We start from the raw sequence: 17950 nt of genomic DNA, 5'->3' as shown, positions 1-17950 counted from the left end.
AGGGATTGCGATGAATAACGCGTTAAGCTTCGCAGAATTCAGAACGGAATCGCAAGATAAAAAATATTTCATGGGGCGAAAGGATTCAGCATGAGAATTTGCATCGATGTAGCTCGCAATAAATGTGAAGCTCTACTGTGAAACAAGTACTGAGCCTCTGATGGCAAAGTATGCAGTAAATATCGCAGTTGATAGTCTCCACTGGGGCCAGGAGAGAACATAGCTCTCATCAATTTACATAGGGAAAGCCAGCCGAAGAGGGGTATATTGCCATGGGACCATTTGACATGATCCAATGACGATCACTTTTGAACATGGCCCCTACGGACCCCAACGGCATCAATAGTGGGTCTCGGGTAATGCTTAGCTTCATTTCAGCATCGAGATCGTGGCGATCGTTCCTATAAAAGTTAATATGATGCTTTTTTTGGATGCTTGGTCCAATTCTTCGGCGGCCTACACAGATACCCCAAGGACATAATGGGCTTTCTCTGCAATCCACAGCTTTGGAATAATTTCTATTTCCGTACATCAATTTCCCCACCGGGAAATGACACACTTCGATCTTAGAATCGGCCCTGGAATACTGCCTAGTAGCTTGTGGGGGCCAGGGGCAATATGAAATGACGATAATGGTCTGCTCTAACTACAATATCATGCGGCATTTAGTGTCGTGCTCTGTTCTGCCCCCAAGAGGCCAAACCAAGAACACAAGATAAACAGTGGGGACATTGGCCGCGAGCCATGTCGCTTTGAGGACAGGAAAATGCTTGATAACTTGGGCTTTTCCAGCTCCTAAACAGAGTTACGTCCGACGGTGCTGCTCAAATCCTTCCTCCCCCTCTTGCTCTTTCCCTCTCTCTCCCTCTTAATATATCTCTGATTACCCGAAGAGATCGGGCCACGGTTTTGATAGCCAATCGAGAGATTCCAGCTTTTCTTGTCCAGTGAAGAAGACTTGCTGCAGTGAACCCCGATACAACAGTCAATATGTTTTTCCGAAACATATACCTTGCATTTTATCTCTTCTTCCGTCTTTCCCTGGCGGCGTTAATATCGGTATCTATGGACAACACTGTACCAACCCATCCAGACGGCAACCCTAAAATCTACCTTTGGAGTTCGATCGCGACATTCAACTCAGACCTCTCCGACGGACAAATTGTGGCAATAGCTGAAGATGGATATAAATCCATGCTCCAAGGCGCATTTGCAAACAATTATGAAGAACAGATGCCTTTTGTCATGACGGCATTAGCCCATAAAGTTGAAAATGGCCCAACGACCGTCTATCTTGCGTCATCGGCAAAGGGTTCCGGATCTTTAGTCTATAAGGTTACGAAGTATATGAACAAACCCTGCAACGGTGCGGTGTGGGGAAGAGTGCCGAATTCACTGAAGAATGCCCTCGATACGTGCAAAAATGATCTGAGCACATCGGCAAAGCAGCACCAATTCGATGCCAAATGTGGCGAAATGAATGCTCTGCTGGAGGTCTATGCCAGTACTCAAATAGATCCCCGAAGCATGGGAGGTCATTTCAGAATTGTGACGTGGCAGGGCAGATATACTGATACTGGAATATACCGGGGCGGTAGAATTAAGGCTCCTTGCTGGAAGGACGATGGAATTGGATGCAGTGATACTTTGGAGGCGCTCACTTTCGATATGGACGTGATTAAAACGCAACGCGAGAGCTACGCCAATAATATGCCCGTGAGCGTGACCTCACAGGGGATTTTTCGCTCGGAGGTATCTCGTGCACAATCCAGGGGGTAGGGAGTGATATGACAACCGACTTTGAAGGTCGAGACTTTTGTGCGCAGTGAGTATTCTAATCTTCTGTGCAGGAACTGCGTGAGATATCAAAGTTGTGATAAAGGGAACCTCTAGCAATCTTTCTTGTAGTAAATTCATGAATGACTCAAAAACTCTGCTCGTAATAAATACCAACGTATAAATTCGTTTTAATGATGTCTCATAAGCTCAAGGAACCTAGGTACGGGCGAAAGGTAATGAAAGCCCAGATATCTGGTGGAAGGAAAAGGACTCAGGATTTGTTGAGTCAATAATTTGTGAACTACGATCATGGTCATGTATGAGGGCTAAAAGGAAAGGGTTGAAAGGAGCAGATTGGGTGCATAGAAGAAGGTGAAAGAGAAATATAGAAGTAGCAAACATCAAATTACACCAAGCAATGCAAGAAATTCGGCCATCAACAGCATAGAAGGACAACGTTTGAGCTTGAAGCTAATGCTGTATATAGAGACGAAAGCTCACGGCCCATCGTTGGGAATTTTCAACGAACCTGTCGCTCGGGACACATCCTTGTGTCTGTCCAGATCCCATTAGAAAGGTGATCTGATATCACCTCGAAATGGATACCTTGCTGAGCACAAGCAGCTCGTGTCAAGTCTATTTCTCTTTGCGTGTGAGGATTGCTCCAGCCGCGTGACCACCCTCGCACAAAGACCCACCTTAGCCTAGGCCTGTGCACTCTTAGTCTCGCAGCATTGTTTGCGACCAAGTTCAGTATGCTTTTTCTCCAGTCCTCCCAATATACCGTCGAATAATCCAGTCGCAGGCATATTCGCTCCACTTCGCTCGACAACAACGGTGTTAGATCAGTTGATGGGTCTGTTGAGCAAACTACAAGTAGGTTTGCTGTTATCTCGACGGAGCGAATGTTTGGGAATCGCGTCAACAGGCCATCAAATGGTCTGGTGAGCTCCACCTCTCCTTCATTCAGTAGAACGTCACACGTGCTAGGTGGAAACCACTCCATGCCATAAGAGAAGTTTGTGACAGATCCTAGAACAGATTCTAGGCCTTGAACAATACATGGTCCGTTCTGTAAGGCTCTTTCCTCGCCCCATCTATATGCCATCCCCAAGTGTAGGGTCTTTAAATGAGGGGCAAGGGAGAGAATTTCAGGAACCTGGGTCTCCTTAATAGTCGTTCGAGCTAGAATAAGACATTCGAGTTGAGAAAGATCGGGACGTCTACCGGGTAGCTCTATTCCTTGCTTAGTCCGAAGCCATATTGCAAGAGATCTTAAAGATGGAAGATAGAACCAAGCAGGAAATTGCTCAGAAATGCACTGGGGATAGCCGGGCTCATCGTCAATCACGTCGGGACCTTCAGATACCATATCGCGACGAATATTGCCGCCATAATCGACGTCTCTCAGTGAATTGAACTGTGATAATAAGGACTTCGAGGAAGATGAGAGTGCATGCCGTAACATGAGCCCTGGAAATCCAGATTGCCACACGAAAGTGTAATCAAGACGCAGGGAATTCAGGTTCCTGAGTTGAGAAAGAAAAATCGACGCAAAGGCATAAGGGTTCCCACTTTCCAGAGCAACGGTCCAGGTATCAGCATCTGGAAACTCAGCCGTCTTAACAATAGCTTTCGCGTGCTGTAAAACATCCTGAAAGCCCGTGAGCTGTTCCTTGGGGTCCGTCTCGTAGCTTGGAGTCTCCCAGTAGTCGATGCTCTCAACTAATTGATGGGATAAAAGACTCAAGTGTTGGATATAAGATGCGCGTGTCGGCTTCTGCAATATAGCTCGAAACAAAAGCAGAAGTTTGCGGAAAGGAATCGGGCGCCATTCCCAAGCAATGTCTCGGAACAAAAGAGGCTCGATGAAAGAATGGCTGCTTTTGGACACCAAAAGAAGCGGCCAATAATCCTCGGGGGAGAGGTACTCCAGGATAATCAGCCAGCAATCATTGGGCAGCAAAGCCACTGGACTTGATAGATGTCAGTGGGGATCCTCGAAATTTATTTGACATTTCATGAGTGGAACTAACCATGAGTTGCGAAAGTCAGCCATTGTGTTGTGAGGATGTGAAAGGATGAAAGTGGAGGGCGTAGGGTCAGGATCACATGGAGTTGGGAGTTGGGCTTGAATGACGAAGACCGAAATGGAGTTTATAAGCTCGCAAATTTCCCCTCACCATGGTGGAGACGATATCTTGCTATTATTGTTCCCGTGGCCCCCAATTTCATGGAGACAATTGAGTCATCCATGTCGCGCCGATCTTCATTAGAAGGATGGGGGCCACAGATGGATCCAAGAAAGAATCCAGTAGTTTTGCCACTAGTTGTAGTGCACTATCCTACAAGATTTTGGTGAGTCGTAGCTACTGAAGAGGGGAACGCTCGTTGGCAGCACACTCGAAGATGTGCGGGTCGATTCAGCACACAGAACAACCACACAAGCCACAGCAGGACGTACGAGAGAACCACATGGTCCGTTGAGAGAGGTGTAGGAGTGTGTTATTCCATGCTATCTACTAGATGCTAGTTATACTATCCTGGGCCTACCTGCCCACGTACTGAAAACTATTGGTTACGGCCCGAACCGGAAAAACCCTCGGAAAAACTCTATCCGCAAGAACCCGTAATAACAGGTAACAGGGAGTTCCCCACTACATACCACCCCACCTAATAATCGACCGTCCCCTGGTCGATATGGACAGCAGACAACGCAAGGCAGCAGAGATGACAAGACAGAACGCAGGCAACCAACATAAACAGCAGAGCCTGAACGCAACAAGAACGCACCAAAAGCACATAGAAAACATGCAGAAAACATAAGAAAGAGACCTGAATCTACTCCTCAACCTCCATCTCCTCGTCAGAAACCTCTATTGAGGCAAGCTCTCCAGCCGGGGGCACCAGAAAGGGTGGCGGAATAGGTTTTCCAGTCTCATGGAGGTGGAAGAACGAATTCTCTCCAAAAATGCGCTTTTCTGCGACAACAATCTCTTGGAATAGCTGCTTATATCGGAGGACAGCCCTGGCTCTCCAGTCTTGTATGAACTTGATCCCAGCAGCCTGGTCCTTTCCAAAGAGAACGTCTAGTTCGCTAGTCACACTAATTGAGCTCCACCGAACACGACCGACTAAGGCGTCCGAGATAGCACCCAGTCCTGTCATCTGCGCAGTCGCTGGAAACACCTGCTCGGGGCTAGTATAGTGCCCACTAGCCATACCCGACGGAGTTTTCTTAGATAGGGCAAGGTCACGATGAGACCTCGCCACGTCCTCCCACTTGCCACTCTCTGTAGTCTCAAAACACTCATCGTCCTCTTCTATCCTGACGTACCACGGCAAGACTGTACGTCTGATCATGGTTGTGGGCCCGGTCGCTCCATGGGGAATCGTGGGCAGAGACACGCGGACGTCACCTGCCCTGCAGACTATCTTTTTCCAGTCCGTACCATATTTCTTCACTTGTTCTTGGGTCCACATCCAAGGTAAAATACGGTGTTTCAAGCCAGTGGTCCTTGCTTTTGGAGAAGACTCAACCTTCGGCCACCAGTCTCGAAGATGCGTGTGGATCCTTGGCAGAACTTCCGTACAGTTCTCTGGGTCTTCGTTCGTGAAGGATACAGATCCTTGAATCAGGTTTCCACCTCGTCCGCTCTGTAGATAGTCCGAAAGACTGATATCGGTGTGTCTGAAAAACGTGCTTTCTTCCGGATAAGAGCTCTTTGTGTAGTACGGCCAAGCAACTAGTCTATATGCGTGGTCGGGTTGTAGCATCACATACCATGCATAATACGCTGGGTCTTGTCGAACAACTTGCTGGACTAGGCTGTGGGCCATCAGACGCGACCAGCCTTTTCGAGGCTGACCTGCTGGAGGCAGGAAATGGTAATCATACATGTCGAATTCCAGCGTGACAAGGTCTCCTAGAGACTCCACGACCTAGGCAAATAGCCCTTCCAAGACTACCGTTCCTTCCAAGGAGAATTCTTCTAGGACAGAGCTAGCGAGGTCCTTATCCCGTCCTTCTAGGACTCCGAAACATCTCTCATATAAGTCTCTTGAGGACAGTCCATAGGACTCGAAGTCCGCAATTTCAGGTGTGGCTGTCTTCGGCCGAAATCGGAAAATCGTTGCTGGCGCGCCCGAGGCAGTTTTCTTGTGGAACCACGTGGGATTGTCTTGCTCGAACTTCTTCTAGTCTCCAATGTGCTTATAGCAGACGGTTAAGCGAGTTGCTAGCTGGGGGTGGGTATACGTCCGTGTGTATAGTCCAAGAAACAATCCAAAGGACTTGGCGTGGGCGTAATAGATGTTCACCTCGTTGAAGTCTCCTAAGCTTCTTCCAGCATGTCTCAAGACCTTCAGTTTCTCCTGTTGTGTGGCAGATCTTTCGAACTGTGGACCTTGAAACCGGGCTATCGTCGAGTCCGTGAGCTTACACCCACATCCTTTCTTTGGAGTCTTCGCTGGCTTCTTCCCTTCCGCGGAACCAGTCTTTCTCCGAGGCTTCCTAGGCCCGTCATCCTCGCTAGAGTCTTTGTCTGAGCCCTGGTCTGACACCTCGTGGTCAGTCTCCGACTCCGAGTCCTTAGTCCCGCTTGGCAAGTCTAGGTCCATCTCGACTAAGTCCGATCCTAGTCCTTTCTCACAGAGAACTCCTCCAGAGTCCACTTGAAGACCTAGGTCCCTTGCAACTAGGACGTTAAGTCGTCCTAGGTCCATGTTTGAGACTGCGTTCTTTAGATCTCCTTGAATCATGCCTTTCTGAACTCGGTGTCCTCTTCCCACTCGCCTAAGGCGCTTAATTACCTCATTATTGACCGCGGAGACCATATGGCTGTAAGGAACCCGTTTCTGCAGCAGCTTGCTTACTGCCTCTGCCATAGTCTTCGTGTGAATGTTCCGGAATAGTCCTTCCGCGTTCTTCTTGCCCTATGCCTTAATAGCTTTCTTCAGCATGTTTGTGCGGTAGGTCAGGTTCTCAGCGTGCCGGGTCCTGACAATTCGGAGTTCTTTCCACTCCTCTAAGAAGTCTTCTAAGGAGCACTCCGCTCTCCATGCGTCATCGTCATAGACGTAGTTATACCAGTCAGCGATCGCGGACTCATAAGACGCATGTTTCTATAGGAGCCACGCGGAAACTAGCCTTTGAAGCTCATACCTGTCTTCGGCAGGATGTCCTTGTATCCCTTTCTTGAAGGTTTCTAAGTCGCTGACTCCGTAGATCGAAAGATCTAGAGACCGTAAGAACCCTTCTTCCTGAGACTCCGTGATAACAGATTCTGGAGAAATTGGTACGACCACTAAGGACGTCTCGGTCTCTAGTCTCGCTCGTGGAGGTGTGCAAGGAGGGTCTTTCTGCATGATGAGGTCTTTGGAGTTTCTTATGACTGAGACTTGAAGGTGTCTGTGAGATGTTTGCGAGAAGTTGCGAGGAGACTAGGACTGCTTAACGAGGACTCTGGTTTTCTATCCTTCTATAGGACCATGTCTTCTTTGTCTCATCCTTCCTACCTATCCTTCTTCTATTCTTGCACATCCTTGTGAAGCACCTTCATGAGCGGATAATAAAGGCTGGTCTTCCGAGACTGCGCATCTCTTTGAGTCTTTAGAGGTTAGAATCTGTGCTGAGACTACCTCCCTCACTAAGTCGAGTTCTTCGGCCGAAATCAGCTAGTTAGGTCGTTCCGATCCTTCTGAGTCTTATAGAGGGCTCTCCATAGTCCTTATGAAGCTAACCTCGAGACGCGAAACTTGTAAGGCCCCACCCCACCTAAGAAACCTGCTATCCCTGCTGCTTGCCTAGGATAGCGCGTTAAAACTTAAAGAAGGTCAATAAGCACGAAAGAAACTCAAGAATATGAAAGAAACAAAGAAAAACGCAGGATAGCACGCAGAATATTAGGCACGCCTTTAGAAAACGTCATAAAAAAAGAACAAAAGCAAGGATAATAGTCAGGGGACAGGGCTATAGAACTGCAAAAGAAACGCACGCAAAACTCAAAGCAATCCAGACAGAATCCAGTCTCTCTATCCACCTTCACTCTCTGATCCTTCAGTCTCGGCACTCCGTGGTGGAAATAACTACTCTCTCACGCCAGTCTCCCTATATAACCAGAACCTTTTTAGCCGGTCTCCGTTGATGGCGCTGTGACTAAGGCCTTCGCCCGCTGAAAACCAGTGCTTTATGGGCGTTCCGTTAAGCTCTTCCAGTCTATAAGACCCATTTCCAACTACCTCTCTGATTCGGTAGGGTCCATGCCACCGAAAACGGAGCTTCTGAAGTGCACGCATATCATCTTGCATCTGAGTATCATGCACCAAGACTAGGTTTCCTACCTCTAGGGGGTGTAGTCTGATCACCTTTGTGCTATCAAAGTAGGTTTTATTCCGCTCTCGGATCCTCTCAAATCGATGAATTGCCTCTGTGACGTCCTGGTCTTTCTGTAGGATTTGCCTAGCTCGTAGGCTAATCAGGTCTTCAGTGCTAGAGATTGTTTCCCACGGTAGTGTACTCCAGGTAGGCACTTCTATCTCTAGTGGAAGGATAGCGTCCTTTCCGTATAAGAAATGGTATGGGGTCATGCCTGTGGTAGCACACGTCGTCATCCTATCAGCCATAAGTGCAGCGTAGAAGAAAGCCCTCCATGAAGGAGGCGCCGCATGCTGCCTAGAATGCCCACGTCTCTGAGAATAGGCTAGAGACCCAGACTCCAGCTCAGACGCTGCGTTTTTGGCCGAATAACCTGACGTCATCTTTGATAATGCGTCCTTAAACGTTCTCATGCTGCGCTTAATCGCCCCGTTTGAGCCCGGGTTATATGGAGAGATCGCAACGCGCTTAATACCTTTCTTCTGCAGGAAAAACTGCACTTCCGACCTGAACTCTGGTCCCTTATCCATGACTATCTTCAACGGAAATCCATAGCGGCATATAATGTCTTCCCATATGAATTCACAGACTGCGAGGCCAGTCGCCTTCCCTTTTAGGGGCCTAGCTTCAATCCATCCACTTAGCGCCTCACGTGCCTGAATCATGCACTGATATCCATCCTCGTTAGGTAGTGTAGCGGTATCAATATAGACCTGCTCCCAGATATACTGGATTCGGCTTGGAAGAAGTGGCTCTTCAAGGCGTTTTGGGTCCCGAAACTGGCACTTTGCACATCCTCGGACGTACTCAGAGACCTGAGAATACATGCCATCCCACCAGTATCGTAGTTTCAGGAGGTGGTAGGTTGACTCTCGCCCCTTATGGCCAAGCTCATCATGGGCAGTAATAATCACGCGTTTCTGGGTCTCTACCTGGTCTAGAACACGACGAAGTGGTAGATTCAGTCCTTTTCCTCGATAGAAGAGGTGCTCTCCTTGCACCATAAAGTCACACGCGTGATTTTTGAACTTCTTATACCTCCGGATTGGCATGTCTTGTGGTCGTCGAAACGTGGTTAGCCACCTTGCAACCTGCTCGGACTCGTCGGAGTACTCCAGAGATAGGACTCGTGTGTAGTCTCCTGGCTCCTGGCTTTGTGTCATATCCTCCATATCCACACCTAGCGGGGTCTCAATAGACGCCGCGACTGGGTTTAGCATCACCCGTAAGGTGCCTATTTCAGCCAATATAAACTCATCAACGTCCTCCTCCGTCTCTTGCTCCGCTACTTCCTCCTTTGTGTGTGGTCTTCGAGATAAGCCATCCGCAGCGCCGTGCCGGTCTCTAGGCACGTGTTTAACCTCAAAATCAAATAGTCTAATCCACGCCAGCCAGCTCGTCACTAGTGCACCTGGCAAGTCAGTCGCAGACCTGTTTAGTTGTGTAGCTAGGGTCTTAGCGTCGATCTCCAGCGTGAAATGGACTCCATATAGCCAGTGCCTGAACTTTTTAAGCGCCTTCAGAACCCCCCGACACTCCCTTTTTCCAGCGTTATAGGTCTGCTCGGACTCGGACCAGGTGCCTGACTCATATCTCGCAGGTTTCCGGACCCCATCTCGCACCTGCATCATAACAGCCCCCTACCCTTTTCCAGACGCGTCTATAGCGACTATAATAATCAACGGTAGCCAGTCATAGTCTATTGGTAAGACGCATGGAAAGGTTAACAGAATCCGCTTAATCTCATCAAACGCCAGCTGTTGGTCATCTTCCCACTTGAAGTCCGCACCTGCCTTTAGAAGAAGGTATAGCGGGGTAATAATAACTCCGAACTTCTCCACGACGACACGAAAATAGACTGCTAGTCCCATAAATGAGCGGACTTCAGGAACAGAGGTAGGTACTGGCCAGAAGACTAATCTCGCAACTTTCACCTTATCTGGGCGGCGCCCATCTTTATCACATACCCAGCTAACCACCGCAACTCCACTCATGGCAAACTGCGACTTTTCGGCCGAAATCACTATCCCAGCAAGCTCTAGGAGGTATAAGGTCTCGTCTAGGTTCTGGAGGTGTTCTAGAACATAGCGGCGAACTCCAGAAAACGCCATCTCGTCGTTATAGGTCGTCTTTGGTCCTTTGATCCCAAAATCGTCTAGGAATGCTTGGACAGCCTTACCATATGCGTCCGCGAGCACAAACTGCACGACACGCTGGCACTGCGCTACTGAATTTGCACCTCCTTGTAGAATTGTGACCATCCTGACTAGGCCCATTGGAGTCATAATCGCAGTCATGTCTCGGCAGTCTTCTGCTAGAGAAATCTGATCATATCCCGAGAACAAGTCCACCATTGAGCATATCTGCATGCCCGCAAAGTCTTCCGCGAACTCATCAGCGTTTGGGGGCATGTTCGCGTCCCGAATCGTCACGGAATTGAGTTTCATGGCGGCTATTATAATTCGATACTGCCCAGCAGCCTTCTTCTTAACCAAGAACCAAGGGTTTCGATAAGGACCATGACAGCGCTCAATACTGCCTTTCTTTAGCCTATCTTGAAGCATCTCCGTGACTGTCTTCTGCAAGGAACGTGGAATCTGGAACCCAGGGTGCTGCTAGGGTTCATGATCCACCGTCCTGATCTTCTGTGGACTGAAAACCTCTGGGTGTACCCTCTGGATGTGCTCCCAGGACCACGCTAGCACACCTTCTCGCTTAAACAGCAGTTCTCTTAGTAGCTCTCTTTCTTCCGGCAAAAGACTTGTCCCGATAATTAGCTTCTCTTCACGTTCTGGGGTTAGGCGAGCGCCTCGTGCGAACTTAGCAATCCTGGGCTTTAGGTACTGGTCGAACCTAGTCCGCTGATCTCGTGCGCGAAATCGCGTGTGGTATTTCTTTATGCAGACTTCCTGCTAGCTAGCGTGTCCTTCCGGGACTGATCTATCTTGTAGAGGTGTGTTGACTGGGTGGACCTTATCCGCGACTCGCTTATAGAGCGTGTTACTTGGGACCAGTCTATCCGAGATGTCTTTCTTCGGCCGAAGAAACCGCTCTCCCCAGTCCACTTCCCTAGGCAGAATCCCAGGGTCTCGCACCGTCGACCTAAAGTGCACGTCCTATAGCTTCAAGTTCTCGTCAAGCTCCACAAGCGTCCACCTAGGCGGTAGATAGCAGTCTTCTAGCTCAATCACACTGCCAGAAACCGCCTCTAGCATATTTGTGCTAGGGAACACTGTTTCCTTATAGAGCTGGTTACAGTTCGGGGCTGGATCAAAGAGAACCTTTTCTGTTAATAAATCACTCGAAGTCCTTCTCTTCTTCTCTTTCTTTCTCTGGCTCATAGACGTCGCGGGTGGTATTCCAGAGGTAAGACACCCGCGAATCAGTTTAAAGGCACCTTTGAATCCTCGTCTTGCTCATAAGTCTCTCCACCATAAGGATCTAAGCGACGTAGACGCGGTTCGCCAGGCCAGATCTTTGATGAGCCCACAACTCGTCCTTCTTGCGGGACTGCGGCGTTAAACTGGAGCTTTCGCGTCCGAGACTCGTTATAGACTGTGCAACGCACGTGACCATTCTCGCGGTGCTCCATGGTTAGTAAGGTACTCTCCATAAATGGTCTTCCTAGGATCAAGCCAGGAGAAGCTGGCAACACAAAGATGTTGATCCTAATTGTAAGGTCTCCAAGAGAAATAGGAACGTCCTGCATACAGCCTAGGCAGCGGACTTCCACTCCATTCACGGGCACCACAGAAATCTAAGGATCTCTTTGAATAGGGTGAGAAAGCTCTCTTGCCTCTCTCTTACCAATCACGTTCAGTCCTAAGCCAGAGTCTAACATCCCGCGGACCATAAACTGGTTAATGCGCACGTCCGTGTAAAGGAGAGGGAGCGAGTATATCCCTTCATCAGTCTCAGGGGCATCTCCAACAGGCACCGAGCGTCTATGGTCCGTGATGATCTGCCCAGACGCGACGTTCACGGGTGGTCTTATCAACTCATCGGAGTCTCGATATAGGACCAGAGCATTAGAGCTAGAGGCTCTAGGTTCGCCAGGTGTATCCTCCCGAAATAAGGTATTCCGGAACTTTAGAGCCAGCTTTGCCATCTCTGAGAGCTTAATGGAGACTTCCATATCCAAGAATCGTCGTTTTATGTCATTTTCCAAGGCCGTGTCCATACTCACAAACGGAGGCGTTCTGTTCACTTTAGACGAGTTCTGAGGCTGAGGCGGAGACCTAGACCCACGTGCACGTGAGTCTAAGCTAGAGTCTCTAGGGGCACCCTGGCTACCAGTAGGCGTGTTCTCAATTTGCGTCATATATAAGGACTGACTCGGACCACCTTCCATCATAACTTCTTCATTCTCAAGGTCCGTCACCATAGGTTGCTCATATCTGCCAGTCTGTAGGTTCCTTGTGGACGCAATTCCTTGCTCTCGACGTCGTTTTCGGATAGGATCTTGCGAACTCCGGGTGCCCACAGCGTTCAATCCAGCTTGCTCAAAGCCAGTCACTTCTTCGTCTGAGTCGTCATCAATCTCTTGGTTCTCTCTAGGACAAGAACCTAGGCGCATCCCTAAATAGTTGACTCGAGCACGCTGAATTCCATGCTCGTCATAGGCAGGGCGGGAAGACTAGTTATCCGTATATAGTCTGCTCTGAAGCTGTGAAATAGGCGCAGAATTGGTCCTCCAGCTTACGAGCTGTTCCGGGATCAGGTCTCTTATTGGCAATCCCATCCTATTCCTAATCTAGGGTCCTCCGTCTCCTAAACGCCCAAGACAGAGTCTTCCGCTCTCTCCATAATGAACTCTTCCTTCCTCAATATAGGTGGCTAGCTCCTTACAAGACTGGGGCGTCGAAATGTGCCCCGGACCACCGCAGAAGAAACAGATTTTCGATCCGCTATAGCCAGGGTTCGTGGTAGGGTTTTCGCGGTCATTTAGCACCCACTAGGGGTCTCTCCTACTATCTTTCCTAGCCAGTCCGGTCTGGATCGTGTTCACCTTAATATCCATCTGGTCAAACTTGCGGTTTAGCTGCTCTAGAGCTCGTGCGAAATCGGAGCTCGGCTCATTCTGTGCGCCATGGACTTGTCCACTAGGCTAACTGGGTTTTTCGGCCGAAGAAGTGGGCTCTCTAGGCCACTGTACACGTCCTTCCTGTCTTTCGGGACCAAACAACTGTGGAATCTCCTGATCTCCTTGATTTCTTTGTCCTCCAGTCCGCGGAGGAAGGACACCTTTGATCGTCGTGTCAAAGTCGCGTTTAGCGTCCATAATCGTGTATATAAGCCTCGTAACCCAGAAGAGAGTCACTGGCTGGGACCGGGAAGGGTTCTCAAAGCTAATTCCACCCTTTTTAATCACTTTTCCGCTCAGCCAGACTGGAAGGCCTTGAAGAAGGCACTCACAGCGCTGGAGCTCACCTAAAGCTCCTCTTTCCATAAGAACGTCCGAGATAGCCGCAAACTGCGTCAAATACTGACGGATTTCGTCATAAGACTCATGATTCTACGCAACTAGCTCGCTCAGAGAAGTGCGCGAATAGCGGTAGTATTCTCCGTCCTGGTCCTGATACCTTACTCGCATCTCTTCCTTTAGTGCCTTAAAGTCTCTGAATTTCCAGTTTGGCGAAGACTCAATCCACATTCTCACGGTGAATTCGCAGTAGTCAGCGAGACCATCACATATGCTGGTGCCGTCTAGGATTCCTCGTCTCTTGCACATGCCCTCATAGGTCCTAATAAACTCAGAGACATTCTTTCCATCAAAGAAGGGGGCGCCAGGGGTTCCAGGATCCGGCATCATCTGCTGGTGAACCACGATCTGACGAGGTTGGATCATAGGGTAAGAAGGCGTCTGCTGGGACTGGTCAGGTCCTTGCGCTGGGTGGAAGATAGGAGGATCATTCGGCGCTGGCTGGGCTAGAGCAGGACGAATATATGGTCTAGTAGACGTAGACGCTTCAGACTCATGGCGAGTGGTTTCTCGGTAGCTAGTAAAAGATGGGTTCTGCGGGTCTATTGCTAAGCCACTAGCCGGCTCTGCGGTCTCGTCGCGGGGCTCAGGGCGAGGACTAGCCCCAGGCTCTAAGGAAGCACTCCTAGGAGCCTCGGTAGGAAAGACATTCTCCCCCATCTTGTATAAGCAGGTCAGGCTGGACTCGTCGTCAGAGTCCACAGAATCAGAGTCCACAGAATCGCGTAGAAAGTCCAAGGAACAGATAGATGTCGTGGAAGAGATAGAGGAACCACAAGAACCATCAAAAGACAGCTCCGAGCCAGTCAGGTCACTTAGGACAGCCAAGTCACTCAAAACAGACGAAACAGTCGAGTCAGTCGAATCAGTCAAATCAGTCAAATCAATCAAATCAATCAAATCAGACGAAACACACGAGATAGGCTCTCCAACGCTGCTCGCTGGATCCTCTCTAGGGGTCTCTCTTGTGTATAGAAAACGGATCAAAGTCGTGTATGTGTGTGTCTGTACTGTGTTCCACCATAAAGTCCACCATGAACAACATATTCCTGGCCATATCTCTTCGGCCGAAGAACAAAGTACCTCAGGGGTCATACATACCACTTCTCGGAGTCTTGCCTCATCATAGCTGCTAAACCAGTCAAATAATCGCACGCGTAGATACTGCACATATTCCGTATAAGGACCACTCATGTCCACCACTCGTTGAATTCCAGGCAGTCTTGAGGCAATTCCTGGCGGCTCCCGCGAACTCTGGCGCATTCCAGGTCCCGGCGAGTCCAGCCCTTGATTTTCGGGGTCAAACTGACTACCCGCTCGTAACGCTTGACACTCCATTCTCTTCGCCTACCATGCTCTCGTCGCTTGAGCTCGCCGTGTTTATTGAACTGTCTGCGTGGTCAGCCACCCAAAAAGAATCCCCCTGCGTCGGTCACCATATGAAGAGGGGAACGCTCGTTGGCAGCACACTCGAAGATGTGCGGGTCGATTCAGCACACAGAACAACCACACAAGCCACAGCAGGACGTACGAGAGAACCACATGGTCCGTTGAGAGAGGTGTAGGAGTGTGTTATTCCATGCTATCTACTAGATGCTAGTTATACTATCCTGGGCCTACCTGCCCACGTACTGAAAACTATTGGTTACGGCCCGAACCGGAAAAACCCTCGGAAAAACTCTATCCGCAAGAACCCGTAATAACAGGTAACAGGGAGTTCCCCACTACACTACTTAGTCAGCAAAGGCGAGAGGCACATTTGGGTTCTTCCATGCATCTGCAATCAACTGGATTTCTCGCGTTTCGATATGGCATTGCCCATTAAGACCAAGCGCTGGAAGCTTGGACCGATTTTTTCTTTCCCGTCAGCATCAGTAGTGAGTTACTTGGCATCCCGGGATCGAGCTGTCATTAATCCAGACTTCCAAAAAACAGACCAGAAGGGGATCGAATTGCCCAGTAACCCAAACGAAGGATTATCTGATTTGCAACCACAAGTGGAACCTGATGAATTGACCGGTTCATGCCGGATGAGTTACCTGGCGATGGGGTCTAGACCTCTGCTTAGAACAAGTTCCGGGAATATCTCCCATCAAATTCACGGGCAGAATCTCTACTCGAACACTGATATATACGCGATATCAAAAGACAACATACAGACGAAAAAGCCCCACTACGGTCTTGAATTGAATGATGCCTACCTGGCTCTGCCTGTTCAGAGTATTGAACTAATCGGAGAAAGCAGAAAGAGATAACGTCCACCGAAACGCTCAAGTCAAGAATTGAAGTCCTCAAGAGCAGATCCAACCCAATTGCTTTGAATTTCGAGTACGCATGCCTATCCAAGGAGGCATTTCAACTCTCCCCAATCGTAGGTTGATTCTCCTCCGTCAGTCAACTCACGACGTTCATCATAAATTCCTTCAAACAATTCCAGCTTTCATGAATAAATACTTGAAATTAGAATTCATTGTCAAAGAAATTGCATGTTTGATATTGGATTAATCAATTAGTTAATTTTCTAAGGTTGGGTATTCTCATATGTTACCGGTGCCGTTTTCGTTGTTGAGGATATAAATACACGCTAGGGGAAACAATCTGACCAAGAATGTTACGCATCACAAAAAGACATTCTCATCTACTACATATCAGGCACCTTCTGATTCTCATGCAACAGTAAATATTTTTTTCCAATAAGTCTGCACGAGTTCTATTATGGCATATATGCCTCTGGTAGCGTGACATCCGTAGTCACGACGATCTCATTGTCGTTTGGCGGAGAATGGGAAAGCTCTGTGCTCGTTTTGCTCTGCAAAACAATATGTTCCTGACTCTCACCCCTCGACTCAGGTCGGGGCTTGCTCCAGGCTAAAGAAGAGGAGAGTTCATACGGGTGTAGAGCGTTATTGTCTTCGGCGTGACTTTCCGATCCAGGGAAAACACTACTCCGTTTGCCTTTGAAGGTGCTGCTGAAACCTGCAGATGTGCTACCACTGTTGGTGTTGGTCGAGAACCAGCGTGAGCTGCTGATAAGCGGTTTGATTCCTGGCGCGCAGACTGTCAACGCGGAGACAATTGATTCTCGAGATGCCCAGCCTAGGGCAGTGGATAAGGTGGATATATCCTTGACTGAGTAGTAGGCTCGTAGGACCGCGGGCGACCATGACGAATATTCCCGACGAAAATAGGACACATAGTAATAGCTTTTGCCGTAGAGCAATTCCTGCTTTGACGACGAGAGGTATAGGTACTATCATGATGGCAATGTCGGTTCTGATTTCATACTGATTGTTAATTCCTGCAGTATGCAATGGGGAAATCTGAGATGTATGCACACGATACTGAGGGTATCGATGATGATGTAGTTAAGGGGTCGTAACGTGCAATCATCTTTTTCATGCGTTAGGTCCTATTATCGAACGAATATGGTAGCAGGTAATCTTACCACCAGCGTATGGCTTTATCTGCCAATTCTTTTGAATAGGGTGACAAATACAAAGATGCAACAGCATTGACGCCACGAAGGTCATAACGGAGAAAACTGCAACAGCGATAGTGAGACGATGTTCCCAGAGCCCTTTGCTAGAAGAAAGTTGGTTTAGTATCTTGGCCTGTAGGACGCACGTCACAAGTAACTTACGTAATCCTCATGTACAGAAACATAAGAACCCATTTGAACAACCAGACCACGGCAATATAACAGATCCAAGCGATGAAGGCGTCGATGGAGCCTGAGCGATAATCAGAGATCATATCATTTGGAACTTCCATCGCTGTTTCCTCGCTGAGTCCAATATTCGACTTGTGCACCGCTATTTTGGTTCCAATGGATCAGTGGTTGATAGAAACGCGCGTTCAAAAACACTTACATGTGCAAAGGTAAAGGGTCACAACAAGGAGAGTCCAAGAGATCTAACAGACTTCCAGTATTTCAGATACACCAGCGAATAAGCAGGGGCAAACAAACCGTGGCAAATGATAAGAAAAGATCATCCCAGTCAAATTTGCCCTTTCCAACTTTCCACCGCGCATACAAGCGGACAGCAATAACAATTCCTCCGATTGCCCACTCGGAGAACATCTCCGCAGGCAAGTTGTAGCCCATCGTGGCATTCCTTGACGTTCTCACCAGCTAGAATCTTAATGAATAACGCTCTGAGAAATGACAAGGGTCATGGTCTTCCGAAATGAAATATCAAGCCTCTGGGCGTGATGGGTGAATTCTTAAGCCACTTTGGAAAGGAGTTGGCAAAGGATTAGGTCCTTCAAAAGTACTAATCACTTTCTTTATCGAATTTTGATGAGCAACCAAT

At 48.6% G+C, this 17950-nt stretch overlaps 5 protein-coding genes across 5 annotated transcripts; 1 reads left to right on the top strand and 4 right to left on the bottom strand.

Moving 5' to 3' along the window:
- Positions 1-990: 990 nt before the first annotated feature.
- On the top strand, positions 991-1779 carry N7484_000243 (uncharacterized protein; the record flags this gene model as incomplete). The annotated part of the gene is made up of 1 exon (XM_057110664.1): positions 991-1779. One exon carries the CDS (start codon positions 991-993, stop codon positions 1777-1779), a length of 789 nt encoding a protein of 262 aa, XP_056977890.1.
- Positions 1780-4620: 2841 nt separating this feature from the next.
- On the bottom strand, positions 4621-6504 carry N7484_000242 (uncharacterized protein; the record flags this gene model as incomplete). The annotated part of the gene is made up of 3 exons (XM_057110663.1): positions 4621-5721; positions 5779-5976; positions 6100-6504. The coding sequence occupies 3 exons, from the start codon at positions 6502-6504 to the stop codon at positions 4621-4623; spliced, it is 1704 nt and encodes a 567-aa protein (XP_056977889.1).
- A 1362-nt stretch (positions 6505-7866) lies between these two features.
- N7484_000241 (gag-pol polyprotein) lies at positions 7867-10602 on the bottom strand (the record flags this gene model as incomplete). Its single annotated transcript, XM_057110662.1, has 3 exons — positions 7867-8452; positions 8963-9586; positions 9800-10602. 3 exons carry the CDS (start codon positions 10600-10602, stop codon positions 7867-7869), a joined length of 2013 nt encoding a protein of 670 aa, XP_056977888.1.
- A 994-nt stretch (positions 10603-11596) lies between these two features.
- N7484_000240 (uncharacterized protein) lies at positions 11597-14297 on the bottom strand (the record flags this gene model as incomplete). Its single annotated transcript, XM_057110661.1, has 7 exons — positions 11597-11665; positions 11724-11800; positions 11963-12791; positions 13004-13062; positions 13127-13235; positions 13311-13670; positions 13743-14297. The coding sequence occupies 7 exons, from the start codon at positions 14295-14297 to the stop codon at positions 11597-11599; spliced, it is 2058 nt and encodes a 685-aa protein (XP_056977887.1).
- Positions 14298-16350: 2053 nt separating this feature from the next.
- Positions 16351-17742, bottom strand: N7484_000239 (uncharacterized protein; the record flags this gene model as incomplete). The annotated part of the gene is made up of 6 exons (XM_057110660.1): positions 16351-16887; positions 16975-17027; positions 17083-17219; positions 17278-17449; positions 17507-17549; positions 17605-17742. The coding sequence occupies 6 exons, from the start codon at positions 17740-17742 to the stop codon at positions 16351-16353; spliced, it is 1080 nt and encodes a 359-aa protein (XP_056977886.1).
- Between the last annotated feature and the right edge of the window lie 208 nt (positions 17743-17950).

Source organism: Penicillium longicatenatum, assembly GCF_028827895.1.
Source record: "Penicillium longicatenatum strain IBT 33135 chromosome Unknown contig_11_segment0_segment0, whole genome shotgun sequence".
NCBI lineage: Eukaryota > Fungi > Ascomycota > Eurotiomycetes > Eurotiales > Aspergillaceae > Penicillium > Penicillium longicatenatum.
The sequence above is the reverse complement of the archived record's forward strand: the minus strand, read 5'-3'. Positions and strand labels throughout refer to the sequence as shown.